We start from the raw sequence: 22,880 nt of genomic DNA on the forward strand, positions 1-22,880 counted from the left end.
GCGGCGCTGGAGGGTGGCTTCTCCGCTGGCTCGTAGCGGGGTTGCGCCGTGCGGTTCCGTGCCCTCAGGGTGGTGCCACCTGTGTCGTTTCCCCCCCCCCCCCCCCCCCGCACCCAAGGGTGCTGGCCCAACCCTGGTCACAGTCCATTGTCCTTGCACCGCCCATGGCGATGACGTTGGATCCCGGGAAAGAAGAAAACAGGGAGGAGGAGGAGGAAGAGAAGGAGAAGAAGGAGGAGAAGGGTGTGCACCGGGTGGTGCGGGGTGGGATGAAGGCTCAGAACCCCGATGCCGCCGCCAGGGATGTGGGCGCTGAGGGTGCTGGGGCTGGCGCTGAGCTGCCGGGGCACAGGTAGGATGCGGGGTGCAAGGGCGGGGAGGAGGCTGCAGACCCCCCTGGGGCCGTGCCCACCCCGGTGTCCGTTCCTGAGGCAGGTGCTTTCGTGATGCACATGGCCAGCTCCTGCGCGCTGGCGGCCAACGGCTCCGAGCAGGGCTTCAGCTTCACCCTGGCCTTCAACAAGAACCAGCTGGTGTGCTACGAGCCCAACGCTCGCTTCTTCTACCCGTGCCACGGGGGGCTGCTGCACGACGTCGCCATTCTCTTGGCCATCCTCTTCAACAACAGCACCTTGGTGCAGCGCGTCGAGGCCCGGCGCCAGGCCTGCCGCGACCTGGCCCCCCACTACTGGGCTCAGACGGCGCTGCGGCGGAGTGAGCCCCGGGGCGCGTTGCACGGGGACGTTGCGCGGGGACGTTGCGCGGGGCGACGCGGGGCGATGTGTGGGGTGCAGCACGGGGTTGTCGTACAGGGAATTGAGGTGATTGCACGGGGACGTTGCACGGGGCATTGTGCGGGACACTGTACAAGCAAGTTGCACGGGGAAATTGCACAGTGAATGCACGGGGACGTTGCACGGGGACATAGCACAGGGACGTTGTGTGGGGAAGTTGCACGGGGACACTGAGTGGGAGATTTCACAGGGGTGTTGCACGGGGACATTGCACAGGGATGTTGCACGGGGCATTGTAGGGGACATTGCACAGCAACACTGCTTGGGGAAATTGCTCGGGGACATTGCATGGGGACATCGGGAGACTTCACAGGGGTGTTGTATGGGGACGTCTTAGGGGACATTGTAGAGGACATTGCACGAGGGACGTTGAACATGGGATTGACTGGGAGATTGCACAAGCAGATTGCATGGGCACGCTGCGCAGGGCGTTGTACGGGATGCCGCACAGGGAAGTTGAGCGGGAGACACACGGGGATGTTGCACGGGGACATTGCACTGGGCGTGGTACGGGACATCGCATGGGGACATTGCATGGGGGATCGGATGGGATATTGCACTGGGAAGTTGCACGGGGGATTGTAGGGAGCGTGCCCAAGGCATTGCGCAGGGAAATTCCAGAGGCACGTTGCATGGGGACGTGCAGTGGACACTGCGAGGGGACGTTGCATGGGGTAAGGCACAGATACGTGCTGCATGGGGACACGCGGGGTACACTGCACGGGGACATTGCACAGGGAATTGACTGGGGGATTGCATAGGGGGTGTCACAGGGGCCATTGCACTGGCTACCGCGTGGGGTGGGAAGGGGACCGTCCCCATCCCTGACTGTCCCCTCCCTGCTCCAGCGCCGCCCCAGGTCCGCGTCGTCCCCACGCCCCTCACCAATGTCCCTGATGCCGTCCTCCTCACCTGCCACGTGTGGGGCTTCTACCCACCCAATGTGACCATCCAGTGGCTGCGCAACGGCGACGTCGTGGCCTCGGGGGACGCCGCCAAGCTCCTGCCAGCCGGCGACTGGACCTACCAGACGCAGGTGGCCCTGACGGCCACCGCCACGACTGGGGACACCTACACGTGCTCGGTGCAGCACGCCAGCCTGGAGAAGCCCCTCCGGGAGAATTGGAGTGAGCCCCGGGGATGGGGACGTGAGGAGTGAGCCCAGGGTCCCCAGCGGCTCAGCGCGCCCGCTCTTGTCCCCCGCCGCAGGTCCTGGTTTGTCCCGGGAGATGACGGTGATGGTGGCGGTGGCAGCCACGATTATGACTGTGGGGCTGGTGGTCCTGGCCGCCGGCATCTTCGTCTACTGCCGCCAGCCTCGGGCACAGGGTGAGGGATGGGGCAGAGGGGGTGGGACACGGGGTTGGGGACATGCTGGCTCAGGGCATCCTTCTTCATTCATCTTCTTAGGTCCGCTCGGTGCTGATGCTGCTCCTGGTCCTGGTCCTGCTCCTCATCCTGGTCCTGGTCCTCATCCTGGTCCTGCTCCTTGTCCTGGTCCTGCTCCTCATCCTGGTCCTGGTCCTCATCCTGGTCCCTGTCCTGGTCCTGGTCCCCACCCGGGTCCCCACCTGGCCGAGTGGGGCCAGGCTGTGACCAAGCTCTGAGTTGGAGCCCCCCCCGCTGCCTCCCTCCCTCTCCAATTTGGGGTCTTGTGGGATCGCCCCCCCCCCTCCACGGACCAAGCCTGGGGACACCCAATTTTGGGGGTGCGAGGGGCCGGGGGCTCGACCCCCCCAAATAAACCAAGTGGGGACCCCGACGGCGTTTGCGACCCTCGCTTGGCAGGGAGCTCCCAGTGCTCCCAGTTTGGACGCGCAAAGTTCCCGGCAGGGGGGCGAAGCAGAGGCCGGGGGGGGGGGGTGTCCCCCGGGGGTGCAGGTAGCCGTGAGCCCACGGGGGCTCGCCCACGCGGGACGGTGACAGCGGCGTGGGGCCGCGCGGCCACCGCTCTATGTCCCCCCCGACGGCGGCTCCGAGCCGTTCTGCTCCGGCAACCGGTGACGTAGGCGCGGCTCGCGGCTCTCATTGGTTGCCCGTGGGCTCCACACCCCCCCCCCACAGGACACGCGGCGTGGGGTTGCGGGACCGGAGGAGGGGGGGGTGCGTGGAAGTTGGGGGGGGGGGGGGGGGCAGAGCGCGGCCGGACGCCCCCGCGATGCTGCTGCTGCTCGGCCTGGCCCTGGGAGCGCGGGGGGCAGGTGGGGACGGGGGGGGGCGGGGGGGGGACACCCCGGGATGGGTGGGTGGGGGCGGCCCTTGGGGACCCCCCGGGATGGTTTTGGGGGGGCTCTGCTCTATGGGACCCCCGGGGACGGGCTGGGGGGGGCTCAGCATCGTGGGACCCTGGGGGTAGTTTGGGGGGGCTCTGCTCTGTGGGGCTCTGGGGGGAGTTTGGGGGGGTTCTGCTCTATAGGACCCTGAGGGTAGTTTGGGGGGGCTCTGCTCTATAGGACCCTGTGGAGAGTTGGGGGCGGCTTTGCTCTATGGGGCCGTGGGGATGTCTGGGGGGGGCTCAGCATCATGGGACCCTAGGGATAAGTTCTGGGGGGCTCTGCTCTATGAGACCCCCGGGGATAGTCCTGGGGGGCTCAGCATCGTGGGACCCTGTGGGTAGTTTTGGGGGGCTCTGCTCTATGGGGCCCTGGGGGAAGTTTGTGGGGGGCTTTGCTTTATGGGGCCTTGGGGATGTTTGGGGGGCCTCAGCATCATGGGACCCTAGGGATAGCTGCAGGGGGCTTTGCCCTTGGGAACCACGGGGAAGGTTTGGGGGGGCTCTGCTCTATGGGACCCTGGGGGGAATTTGGGGGGGCTCTGCTCTATGGGACACAGGGGAGTTTGTGGGGGGCTCTGCTTTATGGGGCCTTGGGGATGTTTGGGGGGCCTCAGCATCATGGGACCCTAGGGATACGTTTTGGGGGGCTCTGCTCTGTGGGACCCTTGGGGATAGTCTTGGGGGGCTCAGCATTGTGGGACCCTGGGGGTAGTTTGTGGGGGCTGTGCTCTATGGGACACGGGGGGTAGTTTGTGGGGGGCTCTGCTCTATAGGACCCTGTGGAGAGTTGGGGGGTGCTTTGCTTTATGGGGCCGTGGGGATGTCTGGGGGTGCTCAGCATCACGGGACCCTAGGGATAAGTTTTGGGGGGCTCTGCTCTATGGGACCCCCGAGGACAGTCTTGTGGGGCTCAGCATCATGAGACTGTGGGGTAGTTTGTGGGGGCTCTGCTCTATGGGGCCCTGGGGGGAGTTTGGGTGGGGGCTTTGCTTTATGGGGCCTTGGGGAGGTTTGGGGGGGCTCAGTATCATGGGACCCTAGGGATAGTTTGGGGGGGTTCTGCACTGTGGGACTCGGGGGGGGGCGTGTTGGGGGGTGGTCTGCTGTATGGGACTGTGGGGTTGTATGTGAGGGGCTTTGCCCTTGGGGACCATGGGGGAGGTTTGGGGGGGGCTCTGCTCTGTGGGACGCTGGGGATGGTTTGGAGAGGGCTCTGCTGTATGGGATCCTGTGGGGGGCATTGGAGGGGCTCTGCTCTGTGGGACTTTGGGGATGCTTTGGGGATACTCAGCTCTATGGGACCCTGGGGATGGTTTGGGGGGCTCTGCTCTATGAGACCCCATAGGGGAGCATTGGAGGGGCTCTGCTCTATGGGACCCTGGGGATTTGGGGGGCTCTGCTCTGCATGGAGGTGGATGGAGGCACAGAGATGACATTCCTTCCCCCCTACCCGCAGCCGCGTTCCTGATGCACATGGCCAGCTCCTGCCCGCTGGCGGCCAACGGCTCCGTGATGGGTTTCGACTTCACCCTGGCCTTCAACAAGAACCAGCTGGTGTGCTACGACTCCGACACTCAGCGCTTTGTCGCCTGCGACTGGGGGCTGCTGCGGCAGCAGGCCACCCACCTCGCCGCCCATCTCAACAACGACAGCACCTGGGTGCAGCGTGTCGAGGCCCGGCGCCAGGCCTGCAGCGACCTGGCCCTGCGCTACTGGGACTGGACGGCGCTGCGGCGCAGTGAGCCCCCGGGGGGGCTTGGCGTGGGGCCTTGGTGTGGAAACGCTGTAGGAGAATATTGCCTGGGGTGTTGCGTGGGAGTGTTGCAGAGCATGTTGCATGGGGGCATTGCACGGGGCTGTTGCAGAGCATATTGCATGGGGGCTTTGCATGGAGGATAGCAGAGGAGTGTTGTAAAGGGCATTGCACGGAGGAGTTGCAGAGCATGTTGCATGGAGCTGTTGCATGGGGGCATTGCACAGGGGTTTTGCAGAGCACATTGCATGGGATTGTTGCACCAGGCATTGCATGGGGGTGCTGCAGAGCACACTGCGTGAGGACGTTGCAGGGGGATGTTGCACGGAGCACTGCACAGCGCACTGCATTGCACTTTGCATGGGGATGTTGCACGGAGCAATGCCTCTTGTAGGGTGTGGCCCAGGGGCGTTGCACAGGGCATCTCGTGGGCATCGCATGGGGATGTCGCATGTGACATCGCGTGGGACAATGCCTAGAGCTTGCACAGGGCATTGCATGGGGAAGCGGCATGGGGAAGTTGCGCGGAGCTTTGCACAGGGCGTTGCACGGGAGCGTTGCACGGAACATTGCGTGGGGACGTTGCACGGGTCAGGGAAAAGGGGCTCGCCCACCCCTGACCCCATCCCCGTCCCTGCTCCAGCGCAGCCCCAAGTCCGCATCATCCCCGCGGAGACGGGGAACGCCCGTGTGCCCGTCCGCCTCACCTGCCACATCTGGGGCTTCTACCCCCCCGAGGTGACCGTCATCTGGCTGCGCAACGGGGACATCCTGGAGCCCGACGGCTACAACCCCATCTCCGCCATCCCCAACGGCGACTGGACCTACCAGACGCAGGTGTCCCTGATGGTGGCCCCGGTGGCAGGCGACACCTACACGTGCTCGGTGCAGCATGTCAGCCTGCAGGAGCCTCTCCTGGAGGACTGGAGTGAGTGGAGAGGCGCAGGACGGCACCCGGAGGCCGGCGGTCTTGCCCACTCACTGCCACTCACCCGGCCGTGTCCCCGCAGGTCCCGGACTGCTGCCGGAGGTGACGATAATGGTGGCGGTGGCCACCGTGCTGATGGTGGTGGGACTTGGCTTATTTCTCACCGGCGTCTACCGCTTCAGGGCCAGGCCTCCCGCCCCGGGTGAGTGGCCAGGGAGAGCTGGGGACGTGGTCAAGGGTGATGAGGACTCTGCTCACTCCTCTTCTCCCCCCTGCAGGTTACACTCCCCTCCCTGGAGACAACTACCCTAAAGGTAACGGTGTCCCCATCCCCGTCCACATTGCCGAGAGCCGAATCACCCCATCTCTCGCCCTGTCTGTCCCATTTCCCCAGGCAGCATCTGAGGACCCCCAGACGGACACCTCCTGGCACCGCTGGCTCCCGGATGGCCCCATCTCAGACCCGATGCCGCGGTGCTGAGAATAAAGATGCTCCACAAGCCCTGCTGGTGTCTCTGCAGCATTCTGGGGACAGGGCAGAGGCTCACGGGGCTCCTACGGCGTCCCACCAAGTGGAGCGGGTGGGTGGGGGACATGGCATGGGACCCCAAAGGGCCAAGCGTGCCCTGGGGTGCCTCAGGCACGGCACTGCTGGCCGGCCGAGGGAAGGGATCGTCCCGCTCTGCTCGGCCTGCTGCGGCCTCACCTCAAGCACTGCGTGCAGCTGTGGGCACCACAGCAGACGAAGGGCGTGAAACTGTGCGAGAGCCTCCAAGGGAGGGCTACGAGGATGGCGAAGGCTCTGCAGGGCAAGGGGTGTGAGGAGCGGCTGAAGGCGCTTGGCTTGTTGAGCCCAGAGCAGAGGAGACGCAGGGGAGGCCTCGCGGCGGCCCACAGCTTCCTGATGAGGGGAGCGGAGGGGCAGGCGCCGGTCTCTGCTCTCTGGGGCCAGAGACAGGGCCCGAGGGAACGGCATGGAGCTGCCACAGGGGAGGCTCAGGCACTGAGGAGACGGTCTGCTGCAAGACGCCTTCCCAGGCAGCAAAGCCTGAGGACAGAAAGCACCCAGGAAATGCCACTGCCAGACTCCATCTTCCTGTACAAAACTTTATTTGCCACAGTCCTGCTGCTGCTTTGTGTTGCATGGATGTGCTCCAGAGGAGGGAACAAAGAACCCCCACAGGCTGCTCATGCTCATCACCAGGCACAGAGCAAAGATCAGCCCCAAACTAGGAGGCAAAGGTGGCCTGCAATGGCCGGCAGCACACGGTGACCACATCCCTTGCACTGGGGTCTGCAAGCAGTGCAAGCAGAGGGGAGAGGAGCGTGGAGAGCTGCTGCAGCCGCTGTGCTGCCCGCGGGGACTCAGAGGCAGGGTGAGACCCGCGGGTGCCAGCAGGGCTTGTGCCCCAGCACAGGAGCCATGTGCAGGGCAGAGCCCAGGGGCTGCAAGGGGCCTGGCCCCTGCTTGCAGCATCCCAGCCCTCCTCCAGCAGCAGGGAGGGACATGGGGCAGCCCCTGGCCCCATTGCCCCTCATTCCTGTGCTGCTCCTGCAGGACCAAGGAGAGGTGATGCAGGAGTGGCTGGAGAAGGGCAGGAGCCCCCCAGGGCTGGGGACAGGGTCTACAAGGTGCTGTCCCTCAGGCACAGCTGAATTCCCTGTGTCCTCAGCCAGAACCAGGGGCGGATGCTCTCCCCATTGAAGGAGGCTGCTGTGAAAGTGAAGATCTCCACCCCATTGTCAGCGTTGATAAAAGACACCTGCTGCTGGGTATAGTCCAGACAGACCCAGATCCTCGTGGGGACAGGGGACGGGGACAAGGGGGTGGGAGGAGATGTGAGAGCCATGAGTTGCCCCTCATTGTACTGCACAGCCCAGATCCTTCCTTCAGGGCTCATGTTGATCCACTTCTTCCTCTTCACAGATGCCCTGGCCACCCCCACAGCCCACCACAAATACTTTCCCCTCTTCCGCTCCACCTCCGCCACCCAGCAGTGCCTCCCCTCTCTGAACTCCTCACGGCCCAGCACGCAGCAACAAGTGTCAAATCTCTCCGAGGTGTCAGACACCTGCTGCTTTTGAGTTTCCCATCTCACACTGCTGTTGTCCTGAGACAGGACAAGCTGGGGATGAGCCGTGTGCGGATCCAGGGTCACCTTCACTGCAGGGACAGAAGGAGCCAGGCCATGAGGGGCAGAGCTCAGCCCTGGGCAGGCTTTCCCCAGCTCGGGGCCAGGAGCTGCCCCACGGGGCAGGAAATGGCTCTTGAATATGGCTCCTGAATATGTCCCAGTAAGGACAGGAGAAGCACTGCAGAGGGTAACCCAGTGCACACCTACCTCTATTTTGAGGCAGCAGAAACCTTCTCCATGCTGGAAGGAGAGGGGAGAGCTGGTCACAGCCCACGGCCGGTGCCCAGTGGGTATGGGCAGGGTGAGGGGCCAGCCCTGGGCTGCTCTGTCCCAGCTGCCCACCCTCCCCTGCACATTGCCTTGGAGTTGTCATGCAGCCCAAGCATGGGGACACTCACCCAGCTCTGCAGCTTGTTTCTCTGAAAAGGAAAGCGAAAGTAATGCATGATCAGAGGGGAGAGTTGCTCAGCCCGTGGTAGACCCTGAACACATCCCATGACTGGGAAAATACTGCCTTGCTCCGAGGTGGGACCAGACAAATAGTCATTGTGGCCCAGCTTTGTACAATGCTCTTGTAAGTGGAACTGTAAGGACAGACACTTGTGCAACTTTGATCTTTGTGCCACCGAAGCCATTAAGGAAGTGAAGAACGGATTGCTGGAGAATGTCCCTGTTCCAGAAGCGTCAGTGCAGAGCGGGGCAGCCCCGCAGCTCGCTCCCCATCCCCACCTTGATCCCCGTTCCTTTCAGCCATCCCGGCCGTGTCCCGTGCCCAGGGCAGCCCCAGCCCCAGCACTCCCCACTCCCCCATCAGGCTCCAGCTTCTCCTCCAGCACCCCCGAGCCACCAGCACACAAGCCCCCACAGCCCACCCAGACCAGTCCCTCCTGCAGGGACACCACTTCCCCAGGGGCTGTGGGCAGGGACTGCAAGGACTCACCCAGCTCTCGGCTCTGTGCCACTGAAAAGCAAAGGCAGAGGAACAGGAGGTCAGCAGAGCAGCTTGGTTGCTCGGTGGGAACATCTGCAGGGGCTCTGGGCCTTCCCACCAGCCCCACGCTGCACCCATGCTCCCTGGCCTCCCACCCAAGGCCCCTTGCCTTCTCCCCTGCCTTCGTTGCCCAAGGCAGAGGCCCAAGAGGATCCTAAGGCCTTTGGGATCCCCAGGAGAACATTCCCTTCCTCCTCCTACGCACCTCCCTGGGCCAGGGCTCAGCCCCGCTCCAGACCCACGCGGGTCCCTGCAGAACACCTCCCTCCGCTCCATCCCTGCGCTGCCAGCTTACCTTTCTTTTGAAAGAGATAAACACTGAGGCCAATGGACACAGCCAAAAGCACGAGGACCAGAGGCAGAGCCACCTTCCAGGGCTGGGCGTTGTTGAAGAAGGGAGCTGAGAAAAGGCACCAGGACCAAGACCCAGACTTCTCCCAGCTCAGGACAAGTGCAGGGGCCAGGAACACCTCCCCCTGGCTGTGCTATTTGTACCTGCGATGTGCAGGGACGATTCCCGCTCCTGCTGGAGGCGGCTCCTCCTGACCACACAGGACAAGGGCCCCTCCACGCTCCCGGTCACGATGATGGCGCCTTCGATTTCAAAGAGCCCCTCCTGGTCCTGGGAATGTGTCTGGGAGACCGAGGGCAGATGCTGCCCGCGAGCATCCCTCCACAGCAGCTGTGGCAGCGGGTACCAACCGGCCGATCGACACAGCACGCGGACGCCTCCGGCCTCGTAGCCCCCCAGGGAGAGGTGGGGGTCAGTGCCTGTGGCTGGGGGAAGAGCGCGTGGCTGGGTCTTGACTTGGGGAAGGATTCAGTTCCAAGGCAAAGACTCCATCTGCTCCCATGCTAGACGTAGCCCAGCACAGCCATGGCCCCAGAGGCTCAGGGACCGGGCGCTCCATGCACCCACCCTCACCCCAAAGCACCCCGACTCGTTCCGGACCCAGAGAGCAGGGCTGCACAATGCCAGTGGCCCCAAATTGCCAAGAAAACCCAGGTGCTGAGCTTCAGTGCCTCCAGGCAGCATCTCTGCACCAAGCTGTGCTGGTTCAAGAAGCCCCAAGACTTCCAGACAACGTCTCAGGTCTCCCCCAGCACACAAAGCAAAAGTAAAGCAGACGTCAGGCAGCTCAGAGGACTCTGCGATTCTCCCTGTGTGGTGTTTGGTCCCATTGCTGACACAGCTGAAGGAGCTGCTCAGCAGCCTGTGCCCACTGCCCTCACAATATTATGATTATTGTCTTCAAGGACACCAGGGAAAACAGACAAAAATATCCATGCAGCTCTCTCCCCAGATATTACCTCCACATCCATGGGCATGCTCCATGCTGTGAAAGAGCTGAAACATTCAAAGGACACGTAAACTCTGCCCTGGAAGCATCACCCCAGCCACTAACCTGACACCTCTAGCTCCACAGTAGCTTCGTTATAAGCATCAGCATCTTCCATAGTGCGAAGGTACAGGCCATCATCAGAGGGTCTCAGCCCTGTGATTCGCAAGTCCAGGCTTCCAGCAGAGAGACCATCTCTGGCCAACTCTGTCCTCCCGACATATGCCCCCATCTGCTCCCCGTACAGGTCCTCTCCATTGCGGTAGTGGTGCACTGTCTCAGAGATATCGTCCCGGATCCACCTGACCTCCATGGTGCGAGCATCCCATTGAGGGGACAAGTGGCAGGGCAGCACGACATCCTGCCCCACGGTGGCAGTGAGAGGCTGGCCTGGTCCCTCCACTCTGAGCTGGGCTGGGCAATGGAGAAGGGCACAGAGAGGCGGTGAGATTTTGCCATCGTAAATTTACAGATTCACAGATTCACAGATTTCTCTAGGTTGGAAGAGACCTCAAGATCATCGAGTCCAACCTCCGACCTAACACTAAGTACTCCACTAAACCATATCCCTAAGCTCTACATCTAAACGTCTTTTAAAGACCTCCAGGGATGGTGACTCCACCACCTCCCTGGGCAGCCCGTTCCAATGCTTAATAACCCTTTCGGTAAAGAAGTACTTCCTAGCATCCAACCTAAAACTCCCCTGTCGCAACTTTAGCCCATTCCCCCTCATCCTGTCATCAGGCACGTGGGAGAATAGACCAACCCCCACCTCTCTACAGCCTCCTTTCAGGTAACTGTAGAGAGCGATGAGGTCGCCCCTGAGCCTCCTCTTCTCCAGGCTGAACAAGCCCAGCTCCCTCAGCCGCTCCTCGTAAGACTTGTTCTCCAGACCCCTCACAAGCTTGGTCGCCCTTCTCTGGACTCGCTCGAGCACGTCCATGTCCTTCCTGTATCGAGGGGCCCAAAACTGAACACAGTACTCGAGGTGCGGCCTCACCAGAGCCGAGTACAGGGGCACAATCACTTCCCTCGACCTGCTGGCCACACTGCTTCTTATACAGGCCAGGATGCCGTTGGCCTTCTTGGCCACCTGAGCACACTGCTGGCTCATATTCAGCCGACTATCCACCAATACTCCCAGGTCCTTCTCGGCCAGGCAGCTTTCCAGCCACTCATCTCCCAGCCTGTAGCTCTGCTTGGGGTTGTTGCAGCCCAGGTGCAGGACCCGGCACTTGGCCTTGTTGAACTTCATGCAGTTGACCTCAGCCCATCGCTCCAGCCTATCCAGATCCTCCTGCAGAGCCTTCCTGCCCTCGAGCAGATCGACACACGCACTTAGCTTGGTGTCATCTGCAAACTTACTGAGGGTGCACTGGACGCCCTCATCCAGATCATCAATAAAGATATTAAAGAGGACCGGCCCCAGTACCGAGCCCTGGGGGACTCCACTAGTGACCGGCCTCCAACCAGATTTGACTCCATTCACCACAACTCTCTGGGCCCGGCTATCCAGCCAGTTTCTAACCCAGCGAAGCGTACGCCAGTCCAAGCCCCGAGCAGCCAGTTTCTTGAGGAGAATGTTGTGGGGAACGGTGTCAAAAGCCTTACTGAGGTCAAGGTAGACCACGTCCACAGCCTTTCCCTCATCCACCAAGCGCGTCACTTGGTCATAGAAGGAGATCAGGTTCGTCAAGCAGGACCTGCCTTTCATAAACCCATGCTGACTGGGCCTGATCGCCTGCTTGCCCTGCAAGTGCCGCGTGATGACCCTCAAGATAATCTGCTCCATGAGCTTCCCCGGCACTGAGGTCAAACTGACAGGCCTATAGTTCCCCGGGTCTGCCCTCCGGCCCTTCTTATAGATGGGCGTCACATTGGCTAGCCGCCAGTCAACCGGGACCTCCCCCGATAGCCAGGACTGCCGATAAATGATGGAAAGCGGCTCGGCCAGCTCCTCCGCCAGTTCTCTCAGTACCCTCGGGTGCATCCCATCCGGCCCCATCGACTTGCGCACATCCAAGCTCCGTAGCAGGTCGCCAACCATTTCCTCATGGATAGCGAAGGCCACATCCTGCTCCCCATCCCCTTCCACCAGCTCAGGGCACTGGGTGTCCGGAGAACAACCGGTATTGCCGCTAAAGACTGAGGCAAAGGCGGCATTAAGCACCTCAGCCTTTTCCTCATCCTTAGTAACTAGGTTTCCCCTCGCATCCAGTAAAGGATGGAGATTCTCCCTAGTCCTCCGTTTCGCGTTGATGTATTTGTAAAAGGATTTTTTGTTGTCTTTAACGGCAGTAGCCAGATTGAGCTCCAGATGAGCTTTGGCCTTTCTAATTTTCTCCCTGCACAGCCTCGCTACATCCTTGTAGTCCTCCTCAGTGGCCCGCCCTTTTTTCCAAAGATTATAAACCCTCTTTTTTCTGCTAAACTCCAGCCGCAACTCTCTGTTGAGCCAGGCCGGTCTTCTTCCACGCCGGCTCATCTTTGGGCACGTGGGGACGGACCGCTCCTGTGCCATCACGATTTCCTTCTTGAGGAGCGCCCAGCCTTCCTGGACTCCTCTGCCCTTCAGAACCGCCTCCCAAGGGACTCGGCCAACCAGCGTCCTGAGCAGCTCAAAGTCAGCCCTCCGGAAGTCCAAGACAGCAGTTTTACTGGTCCCCTTCCTGGCCTCGCCAAGAATAGAGAACTCTACCATTTCGTGGTCACTCTGCCCCAGACAGCTTCCGACCACCACATCTCCCACCAGTCCTTCTCTGTTTGTGAAGAGAAGGTCTAGCGGGGCACCACCCCTGGTAGGTTCGCTGACCAGCTGCGTCAGGAAGCTATCTCCCACGCTCTCCAGAAACCTCCTAGACTGCTTTCTCTGTGCCGTGTTGTGTTTCCAGGATATGTCCGGGAAGTTGAAGTCCCCCACGAGGACAAGCGCCGACGATTTTGCAACTTCTGTCAGTTGCCTATAAAACTCCTCATCCGTCTCCTCATCCTGGTTCGGCGGTCTATAACAGACCCCCACCAGGATGCTAGCCTTGCCGGCCTTCCCGCGGATCCTAACCCACAGGGATTCAACCTTATCATTCCCAGCCTGGAGTTCCACAACATCGAAAGATTCTCTAATGTAGAGAGCCACGCCACCACCCCTTCTGTGCTGCCTGTCCCTCCTGAAGAGCCGATAGCCAGGCATAAATTTAGGGGCAGTGAGTGACAAAGGGTGAGCTTTGCGTGAGTTGGTGCGTGCTCTGTCCCCCGTGTCCCATGGGAAACCACCGGGGAAACAGGAGAGGGAGAGGGAGGACGTGCAGGAGAAGGAGGTGTGCTGGGAGTGGGAGCCCTCTCTGCAGCATTCAGGCAGGTGAAGAAGAGCCAGAAAGGGCCGCCAAGGCAGCTCCCGTACTGCATGAAAGAACCAAAGGGAAAGCGAAACCCAGCTGGGGCTGAGCTGTGGGCTCAGGTCCCCCCTGCCCCACGGCAGCACATCTTCCAGGCCCAGGGGGGAGAGCCCCCAGCAGCTCTGCAGGATCTTACCTGAGCCCATCTGGAGGAGGAGCAGAGTGACGAGGGAAGTCAGGAGGCCCCTGGCATGGCTGGTGAGGTTGGGTTGTTGGCAGCCCCCAGGGGAGCCCCATCTGAGAGAGAGGTCCCCCAGGGGGCAGGCAGCCCCCCAGGGGTTCTTCTCCAAGGGGGCCCCACCAAGATAGATGTCCCTCACAGGACCCAGCAGAGCTGCAGAAAGCACAAGGCTATTCCCAACTTCCCCAACCTTTGCCCACTTCCTGGCTGCAGTAAGTCTCTTGGAGGAGCTCTGGCACTGGTGCAATGTCTGGGGAGCTCTGCAGGGCTGGCACCGCCACCCCATCATAGCAGGGTGCCCAGTCCTCTGCCTTCAGCAAGCGCGAGGGGCTTGTCCCCAGCAGGGGCCTCTCCAGACCTCGAGGGAAAGCCAGTGTCTGAGCTCGTTCATCTCCACCCATCTAAGGAGGAATCAAACAGTGAGCAATGGGACAATGTGGAGAGATGACAGTGAAGAGCTTAGCGGGATCGGAGGCTGCAGGGAATGGGGCACAGCTGGGTGCTGAGCCTGGAGCTGCCACCCTTTGACCAGGGTGCTGAAGGCAAAGTGCCAGCCTCGGTCCGAACTCCAGTAAAGCAGCTGTGGCAGAAAGTTGGCTCAGATGGGCAGGGACCTTCTTCTAGAGCTTAGGTGGATGAGGAAAGTTTCTGTTTGCTGGAAGTGAGGTCAGACAATGTGGAAGGACTACAGAGGTACAGTTTGCTTTTGTAGGGAGAAAATTCGTATGGCCAAAGCTCAATTTGAGTTGAGGCTGGACATGAGGGGCAATAAAATGGATTTTTTTTAAACTATCTTAACTTCACAGAACTGTTTAATGCTTTCTTTGCCTCTGTCTTCAACACTGATGCTGGGCTGTGGGACCCCAGGTGCCCTGAGCTGGAGGACAGTGACTGCAGGAATGATGAACTCCCAACAAACCCTGAATTTGTGTGGGATTTGCTGCTCCAGATGGATGCATACAAGACTATAGGACTTGATGGGATTCATCTCAGAGTACTAAGAGAACTGGCTGCTGTCATCGTGTGTGGTGGTTTTACTCAGGTGGGCAGCTGAGCTTCACTACAACCGCTCTCTCACTCCCCCTCCTCAAAGGGAAAAGGGGAGAAAATGCAATGAAAAGGGTTCAAGGATTGAAATAAGGACCAGGAGATCACACAATAATTATCATCATGGGCAAACTGACTAACCATAGGGAGATTAAAGGAATTTACTAGCTATTACTAACAAGCCAGAAAAGTGAGAAACAAAGAAAACAAATCAGAGGTACCTTCCCCTCATCCACCCCCACCCTCTTCCACCTCCTCTCCCCAAGCGGCGCAGGGGAACGGGACAATGGGGTTTGCAGTCAGTCTATAGCACTTTGTCTCTGCTGCTCCTTCACGGTCACTCTCTTCCCCTGCTCCAATGTGGGGTCATAGAATCATAGAATATCCTGAGTTGGAAGGGGCACACAAGGATCAATGAGTCCAATGGCTGACACCACACAGGTCTACCCAAAAATTCAGACCATATGAATAAGAACACAGTCCAAATGCTTCTTGGGGGACATGGTCAAGGGTGACAAGGATTCTGCTCACTCCTCTTCTCCCCCCAGCGGGTTACACTCCCCTCCCTGGAGACAACTACCCCGCAGGTAACGGTGTCCCCAACCCCGTCCCCATTGGCGAGAGCCGAATCACCCCATCTCTCGCTCTGTGTGTGTCCCCCTTCCCCAGGCAGCATCTGAGGACCCCCAGACAGACACCTCCTGGCACCGCTGGCTCCCGGATGGCCCCATCTCAGACCCGATGCCGCGGTGCTGAGAATAAAGGTGCTCCACAAGCCCTGCTGGCGTCTCTGCAGCATTCTGGAGACAGGGCAGAGGCTCATGGGGCTCCTACGGTGTCCCACCAAGAGGAGAGGGTGGGTCGGGGACATGGCATGGGACCCCAAAGGGCCAAGGGTGCCCTGGGGTGCCTCAGGCACGGCACTGCTGGCCGGCCGAGGGAAGGGATCGTCCCGCTCTGCTCGGCCTGCTGCGGCCTCGCCTCGAGCACTGCGTGCAGCTGTGGGCAGCACAGCAGACGAAGGGTGAGAAACTGTGCGAGAGCCTCCAAGGGAGGGCCACGAGGATGGCGAAGGCTCTGCAGGGCAAGGGGTGTGAGGAGTGGCTGAAGGCGCTTGGCTTGTTGAGCCCAGAGCAGAGGAGACCCAGGGGAGGCCTCGCGACGGCCCACAGCTTCCTGATGAGGGGAGCGGAGGGGCAGGCACCGGTCTGTGCTCTCTGGGGCCAGAGACAGGGCCCGAGGGAACAGCATGGAGCTGCCACAGGGGAGGCTGAGGCACTGAGGAGATGCTCTGCTGCAAGACACCTTCCCAGGCAGCAAAGCCTGAGGACAGAAAGCACCCAGGAAATGCCACTGCCAGACTCCATCTTCCTGTGCAAAACTTTATTTGCCACAGTCCTGCTGCTGCTGTGCCTTGATGTGCTCCAGAGGAGGGAACAAAGAACCCCCACAGGCTGCTCATGCTCATCACCAGGCACAGAGCAAAGATCAGCCCCAAACTAGGAGGCAAATGTGGCCTGCAATGGCCGGCAGCACACGGTGACCACATCCCTTGCACTGGGAGTCTGCAAGCAGTGCAAGCAGAGGGGAGAGGAGCGTGGAGAGCTGCTGCAGCCCCTGTGCTGCCCACTGGGGCTCAGAGGCCGGGTGAGACCCACAGGTGCCAGCAGGGCTTGTGCCCCAGCACAGGAGCCGTGTGCAGGGCAGAGCCCAGGGGCTGCAAGGGGCCTGGCCCCTGCTTGCAGCATCCCAGCCCTCCTCCAGCAGCAGGGAGGGACACGGGGCAGCCCCTGGCCCCACTGCCCCTCATTCCTGTGCTGCTGCTGCAGGACCAAGGAGAGGTGATGCAGGAGTGGCTGGAGAAAGGCAGGAGCCCCCCAGGGCTGGGGACAGGGTCTACAAGGTGGAGTCCCTCAGGCACAGCTGAATTCCCTGTGTCCCCAACAGGAACCAGGGGCGGATGCTCTCCCCATTGAAGGAGGCTGCTGTGAAAGTGAAGATCTCCACCCCGTTGTCAGCACTGATAAAAGACACCTGCTGCTGGGTACAGTCGAGACAGACCCAGATCCTTGTGGGGACAGGGGACAGGGACAAGGGGGTGGGAGGAGATGTGAGAGACCAGAGCTGCCCATGATCGTACTGCACAGCCCAGATCCCTCCTTCAGGGCTCATGTCGATCCATCCCTTCCTCTTCACAGATGCCCTGGCCACCCCCACAGCCCACCGTGAACTCTTTCCCCTCTCCCCCTCCACCTCCACCACCCAGCAGTGCCTCCCCTCTCTGAACTCCTCACGGCCCAGCACACAGCACCAACGGTCAAATCTCTCTGGGCTGTAGGGCACCTGCTGCCATTTAGTTTCCCATCTCACACTGCTGTTGTCCTGAGACAGGGTAAGCAGTGGATGAGCTGTGTCTGCATCCAGGGTCACCTTCACTGCAGGGACAGAAGGAGCCAAGCCATCAGGGGCAGAGCTCAGCCCCAGGCAGGCTTTCCCCAGCTCGGGGCCAGGAGCTGCCCCACAGGGCAGGAGATGGGGCACCTCTTGGCTCCTGAACATGCCCCAGCAAGGGCAGGGGAAGCACTGCAGAGGGCAACCCAAAGCACACCTACCTGGATTTTGAGGCAGCAGAAACCTTCTCCATGCTGGAATGAGACGGGAGAGCTGGTCACAGCCCATGGCTGGTGCCCAGTGGGTGTGGGCAGGGTGAGGGTCCAGCCCCGGGCTGCTCTGTCCCAGCTGCCCACCCTCCCCTGCACATTGCCTTGGTATTTCCCTGGGGTCCAAACATTGGGACACTCACCCAGCTCTGCAGCTTGTTTCTCTACAAATGAAAGAGAAAAACAAACATGAACAGCGGGCACAGTTTCTTATCCCATACCTCTCACTATGATGCTTTTTTATTATTATTATTATTATTTTTGCGTTTGGAGAGTGAGACTTACCCAACTCTGCAGCTTGTTCGGCTACAAACAAAAGAGAAAAGGAATGCATCAATGAGAGGAGTCAGCTTCTCATCAATGGCTGCTACAAACCAAAGACCCCAAATTCCTTCAGTTGTGGGGGGGAAGAGAGACTCACCCAGTCTTGCATCTTTTTCCTCTGGAAAAGAAAAGCATAAGGAATGCATGATCAGAGGGAAAAAAATTCTCATCCTTTGTCTATGCAGCAAAGTCTTTCAGGTCAGGGATGGCCACTCACCTATCTCTGCAGCTTGTTTCACTGGAAAGGAAAAAGAAAGAGAAGCAATGTATGGTCAGAGGGGACAGTATGCCGGTGGGAAGACACCAAATGCCTTCTCTTTGTGGAAGGAGACTTACCCAGCTTTGCATCCTTTTTTGCTGCTATGAAAAGCAAAAGGAATGAATGGTGAGAGTGGAGAGACTTTCACCCCATTGCTGCTTCCATGGCTAGACCCCAAATTTTTTTACTCTCGTGCATGGATACAGACCACCTTGTTGCCAGACCTGTAGCGACCACACTAACAAGGACTGAGGCCCAGCATTTTGCAGGACTTGTAGCCTTAAGAACAGACACTTGTGCAGTTCTCTGCACCATGCCACCAAAATACAAGTGGGAGTGAATGGGGACGGGTGGAGGATATCCCTGTCCTGGAAGCATCAGTGCAGAGCGGGGCAGCCCCGCAGCTCGCTCCCCATCCCCACCTTGATCCCCGTTCCTTTCAGCCATCCCGGCCGTGTCCGTGCCCAGGGCAGCCCCAGCCCCAGCACTCCCCACTCCCCCATCAAGCTCCAGCTGCTCCTCCAGCACCCCCGAGCCACCAGCACACAAGCCCCCACAGCCCACCCAGCCCAGTCCCTCCCACAGGGACACCACTTCCCCAGGGGCTGGGGGCAGGGACTGCAAGGACTCACCCAGCTCTCGGCTCTGTGCCACTGAAAAGCAAAGGTGGAGGAACAGGAGGTCAGCAGAGCAGCTTGGTTGCTCGGTGGGAACATCTGCAGGGGGTCTGGGCCTTCCCACCAGCCCCACACTGCAGCCATGCTCCCTGGCCTCCCACCCAAGGCCCCTTGCCTTCTCCCCTGCCTTCGTTGCCCAAGGCAGAGGCCCAAGAGAATCCTAAGGCCTTTGGGATCCCCAGGAGAACATTCCCTTCCTCTTCCTATGCACCTCCCTGGGCCAGGGCTCAGCCCCGCTCCAGACCCACGCGGGTCCCTGCAGAACACCTCCCTCCGCTCCATCCCTGTGCTGCCAGCTTACCTTTCTTTTGAAAGAGATAAACACTGAGGCCAATGGACACAGCCAAAAGCACGAGGACCAGAGGCAGAGCCACCATCCAGGGCTGGGCATTGTGGAAGAAGGGAGCTGAGAAAAGGCACCAGGAAAAGGGCTGTGTTACATGCCCATGGATGGAAAAGCAAGACCCAGACTTCTCCCAGCTCAGGACAAGTGCAGGGGCCAGGAACACCTCCCCCTGGCTGTGCTATTTGTACCTGCGATGTGCAGGGACGATTCCCGCTCCTGCTGGAGGCGGCTGCTCCTGACCACGCAGGACAAGGGCCCCTCCACACTCCCGGTCACGATGATGGCGCCTTCGATTTCAAAGAGCCCCTCCTGGTCCTGGGAATGTGTCTGGGAGACCGAGGGCAGGTGCTGTCCGCGAGCATTCCTCCACAGCAGCTGCGGCAGCGGGTACCAACCGGCCGATCGACACAGCACCCGGACGCCTCCGGCCTCGTAGCCCCCCAGGGAGAGGTGGGGGTCAGTGCCTGTGGCTGGGGGAAGGGCCGGAGCTGGGTCTTGACTTGGGGAGGGATTCAGTTCCAAGGCAAAGACCCCATCTGCTCCCATGTCAGACACAGCACAGGACAGTCATGGCCCCAGAGGTTCAGGGACCGGGCGCTCCACACACCCACCCTCACCCCAAAATACCCCGACTGGTTCCGGACCCAGACAGAAGGGCTGCACAATGCCAGTGGCCCCAAATTGCCAAGAAAACCCAGGTGCTGAGCTACAGCACCTCCAGGCAGCATCTCTGCACCAAGTTGTTCTGGTTCAAGAAGCCCCGGGACTTCCAGACAACGTCTCAGATCTCCCCCAGCACACAAAGCAAAAGTAAAGCAGACGTCCTGCTGCTCGGAAGACTCTTTGGTTCTCCCTGTGTGGTGTTTGGTCCCATTGCTGACACAGCTGAAGGAGCTGCTCAGCAGCCTGTACCCAGTGCCCTCACAATATTATGATTATTGCCTTCAAGGACAACAGGGAAAACTGACAAAAATATCCATGCAGCTCTCTCCCTAAATATTACCTCCACATCCATGGGCATGCTCCATGCTGTGAAAGAGCTGAAACATTCAAAGGACACGTAAACTCTGCCCTGGAAGCATCACCCCAGCCACTAACCTGACACCTCCAGCTCCACAATGGCTTCGTTATAAGCATCAGCATCTTCCACAGTGCAGACGTACTGGCCATCATCAGAGGGTCTCAGCCCTGTGATTCGCAAGTCCAGGCTTCCAGCAGAGAGACCATCTCTACCAACTCTGTCCTCCCGACATATGCTCCCATCTGCTCCCCGTACAGGTCCTCTCCATTGTGGTAGTAGTGCACTGTCTCAGATAAGCTGTGCCGAATCCACCTGACTTCCAAGGTGCGAGCATCGCGGCGAGGGGACAAGTGGCAGGGCAGCACGACATCCTGCCCCACGGTGGCAGTGAGAGGGTGGCCTGGTCCCACCACTCTGATCTGGGCTGGTCAATGGAGAAGGGCACATAGAGGCTGTGAGATTTTTGCCATCGTAAATTTAGGGGCAGTGAGTGACAAAGGGCGAGCTGTACATGAGTTGGACAGTACTGGGATGGAGGATGATGAGGTTTGGGGATGGTGGGACCCCACTGGGATGAACTTGGATGGGGTTTGTGGTGGTGGATTTCCACTGGAATGGAAGACAATGGAATTCTGGGAGATGGGACTCTTTTCGGAGGAAGGAGCATGGGGTTTGGGGATGGTGGGATATCGATGGGATCTCAGTGGAATAAAGGATGAGGGGTTTGGGAGATGGTGAGACCTGACGTGGATGGAGATGGATGTTGGGGTTTGGAGACGGCTCAGCTTGGCTCATGCCTTGAGAACCAGATGGAGGAGAGCATCTGTGTCTCCTCATTGTGTAGCTGGGTTCCAGTGAGTGACAAAGCGCAAGCTGCGTGTGAGTTGGTGCATCCTGCATCCCCCGTGTCCCATGGGAAACCACTGGGGAAATGGGAGAGGGAGAGGGAGGACGTGCAGGAGAAGGAGGTGTGCTGGGAGTGGGAGCCCTCTCTGCAGCCAACTCTGTCCTCCCAGCATATGCCCCCATCTGCTCCCCGTACAGGTCCTCTCCATTGCGGTAGTGGTGCACTGTCTCAGAGAACTCATTCCGGATCCACCTGATATCCAAGGTGCGAGCATCCCGTTGAGGGGACAAGTGGCAGGGCAGCACGACATCCTGCCCCACAATGGCAGTGACCGAATGGCCTGGTCCCACCACTCTGAGCTGGGCTGGGTAATGGAGAAGGGCACAGAGAGGTGGTGAGATTTTGTCATTGTAAATTTAGGGGGAGTGATTGACAATGGGTGAGCTGTGTGTGACTTGCTGCGTGCTGCATCCCCCGTGTCCCATGGGAACCCACTGCGGAAACAGGAGAGGCAGGACGTGCAGGAGAAGGAGGTGTGCTGGGAGTGGGAGCCCTCTCTGCAGCATTTGGGCAGGTGAAGAAGAGCCAGAAAGGGCCGCCAAGGCAGCTCCCGTACTGCATGAAAGAACCAAAGGGAAAGCGAAAACCATCTGGGGCTGAGCTGTGGGCTCAGGTCCCCCCTGCCCCACGACAGCACATCTTCCAGGCCCAGGGGGGAGAGCCCCCAGCAGCTCTGCAGGATCTTACCTGAGCCCAGCTGGAGGAGGAGCAGAGTGACGAGGGAAGTCAGGAGGCCCCTGGCATGGCCGGTGAGGCTGGGGCGGCCGCAGTCCCAGGGGATCCCCATCTGAGAGAGACGTCCCCCAGGGGGCAGGCAGACCCTAGGGGTTCTTCTCCAAGGGAGCCCCACTGAGAGAGAGGTCCCTCACAGGACCCAGCAGAGCTGCAGAAAGCACAAGGCTATGCCCAACTTCCCCAACCTTTGCCCACTTCCTGGCTGCAATAACCCTCTGGGAGGAGCTCTGCCCCTGGGGCAATGTCTGGGGAGCTCTGCAGGGCTGGCACCGCCATCCCATGGCAGCTGGGTGCCCAGTCCAGGGCCTTCAGCAAGCACGAGGGGCTTGTCCCCAGCAGGGGCCTCTCCAGACCTCCAGGGAAAGCCAGTGTCTGAGCTCGTTCATCCCCACCCATCTAAGGAGGAATCAAACAGTGAGCAATGGGACAATGTAGAGAGATGGCAGTGAAGAGCTGAGCAGGATCAGAGACTGCAGGGAATGGGGCACAGCTGGGTGCCAAGCCTGGAGCTGCCACCCTTAGCCCAGGGTCCTGAAGGAAAAGAGCCAGCCTCGGTCACTGCTCCAGTAAAGCAGCTGTGGCAGAAGGTTGGCTCAGATGGGCAGGGACCTTCTTCTAGAGCTTAGGTGGATGAGGAAAGTTTCTGTTTGCTGGAAGTGAGGTCAGGCAACAGGGAAGGGCTACAGAGGTACTACTTGCCTTTGTAGGGAGAAAATTCGTATGGCCGAAGCTCAATTTGAGTTGAGGCTGGACATGAGGGGCAATAAAATGGATTTTTTTTAAACTATCTTAACAGCAAAATTAGTACGAGAGAAATCATAGGTCTGCTACTGGATGGGGATGCTCAAACAGGGTCATCAACTTCACAGAACTCTTTAATGCTTTCTTTGCCTTTGTCTTCAACACTGATGCTGGGCTGTGGGACCCCAGGTGCCCTGAGCTGGAGGACAGTGACTGCAGGAATGATAAACTCCCAACAAACCCTGAATTTGTGTGGGATTTGCTGCTCCAGATGGATGCATACAAGACTATAGGGCCTGATGGGATTCATCCCAGAGTACTAAGAGAACTGGCCGCTGTCATCATGTGTGGTGGTTTTACTGAGGTGGGCAGCT

The 22,880-nt window shown here is 59.8% G+C and overlaps 4 protein-coding genes across 18 annotated transcripts in view; 2 read left to right on the top strand and 2 right to left on the bottom strand.

Annotated features, from left to right (window-relative positions):
• Nucleotides 1–127: 127 nt before the first annotated feature.
• Nucleotides 128–2,553, top strand: LOC310888195 (HLA class II histocompatibility antigen, DM beta chain-like). 2 transcript variants are annotated; one of them, XM_083814667.1, is made up of 6 exons: nucleotides 128–352; nucleotides 436–714; nucleotides 1,643–1,921; nucleotides 2,004–2,123; nucleotides 2,205–2,256; nucleotides 2,305–2,553. In XM_083814667.1, exons 1-6 carry the CDS (start codon nucleotides 289–291, stop codon nucleotides 2,399–2,401), a joined length of 891 nt encoding a protein of 296 aa, XP_083670793.1. In that variant the 5' UTR covers nucleotides 128–288; the 3' UTR covers nucleotides 2,402–2,553. The 2 variants fall into 2 exon arrangements, with proteins under 2 accessions (XP_083670793.1, XP_083670792.1); XM_083814666.1 differs by having other exon boundaries at nucleotides 2,205–2,553.
• A 63-nt stretch (nucleotides 2,554–2,616) lies between these two features.
• LOC310888193 (HLA class II histocompatibility antigen, DM beta chain-like) overlaps nucleotides 2,617–22,880 on the top strand; it is a 51,773-nt gene continuing 31,509 nt past the window's right edge. For 4 of the 14 annotated variants that reach the window (XM_083814658.1, XM_083814659.1, XM_083814660.1 and 1 more), the window contains exons 1-4: nucleotides 2,884–2,995; nucleotides 4,526–4,841; nucleotides 5,466–5,750; nucleotides 5,833–5,952. In XM_083814658.1, coding sequence (XP_083670784.1) covers nucleotides 2,953–2,995; nucleotides 4,526–4,841; nucleotides 5,466–5,750; nucleotides 5,833–5,952 — 764 coding nt within the window. In that variant the 5' untranslated portion in view covers nucleotides 2,884–2,952. Of the gene's footprint in view, nucleotides 2,795–2,883; nucleotides 2,996–4,525; nucleotides 4,842–5,465; nucleotides 5,751–5,832; nucleotides 5,953–6,028; nucleotides 6,065–6,144; nucleotides 6,253–15,384; nucleotides 15,424–15,505; nucleotides 15,960–22,880 lie in introns of those variants that run through there. The other 10 variants (XM_083814650.1, XM_083814652.1, XM_083814653.1 and 7 more) reach the window with 7 other exon arrangements.
• On the bottom strand, nucleotides 6,898–8,639 carry LOC310888179 (butyrophilin subfamily 1 member A1-like; the record flags this gene model as incomplete). Its single annotated transcript, XM_083814629.1, has 3 exons — nucleotides 6,898–7,992; nucleotides 8,284–8,304; nucleotides 8,615–8,639. 3 exons carry the CDS (start codon nucleotides 8,637–8,639, stop codon nucleotides 7,376–7,378), a joined length of 663 nt encoding a protein of 220 aa, XP_083670755.1. The 3' UTR covers nucleotides 6,898–7,375.
• Nucleotides 16,733–21,178, bottom strand: LOC310888180 (butyrophilin subfamily 3 member A2-like; the record flags this gene model as incomplete). The annotated part of the gene is given in 11 exon segments (XM_083814630.1): nucleotides 16,733–16,904; nucleotides 17,449–17,481; nucleotides 17,782–17,938; nucleotides 18,038–18,058; nucleotides 18,157–18,180; nucleotides 18,712–18,732; nucleotides 19,058–19,162; nucleotides 19,291–19,572; nucleotides 20,201–20,335; nucleotides 20,338–20,547; nucleotides 21,166–21,178. Coding segments are annotated over 11 exon segments (1,173 nt in total).

This window comes from Anser anser (assembly GCF_964211835.1).
Source record: "Anser anser genome assembly, chromosome: 31".
Lineage (NCBI taxonomy): Eukaryota > Metazoa > Chordata > Aves > Anseriformes > Anatidae > Anser > Anser anser.

Coding starts and splice junctions, on each gene's coding strand:
- LOC310888195 (XM_083814666.1), top strand. CDS start 289: ATGCCGCCGCCAGGGATGTGGGCGCTGAGGGTGCTGGGGCTGGCGCTG. Junction 353..435: donor GCTGAGCTGCCGGGGCACAG/GTAGGATGCGGG, acceptor TTCCTGAGGCAG/GTGCTTTCGTGATGCACATG. Junction 715..1,642: donor TCAGACGGCGCTGCGGCGGA/GTGAGCCCCGGG, acceptor TCCCTGCTCCAG/CGCCGCCCCAGGTCCGCGTC.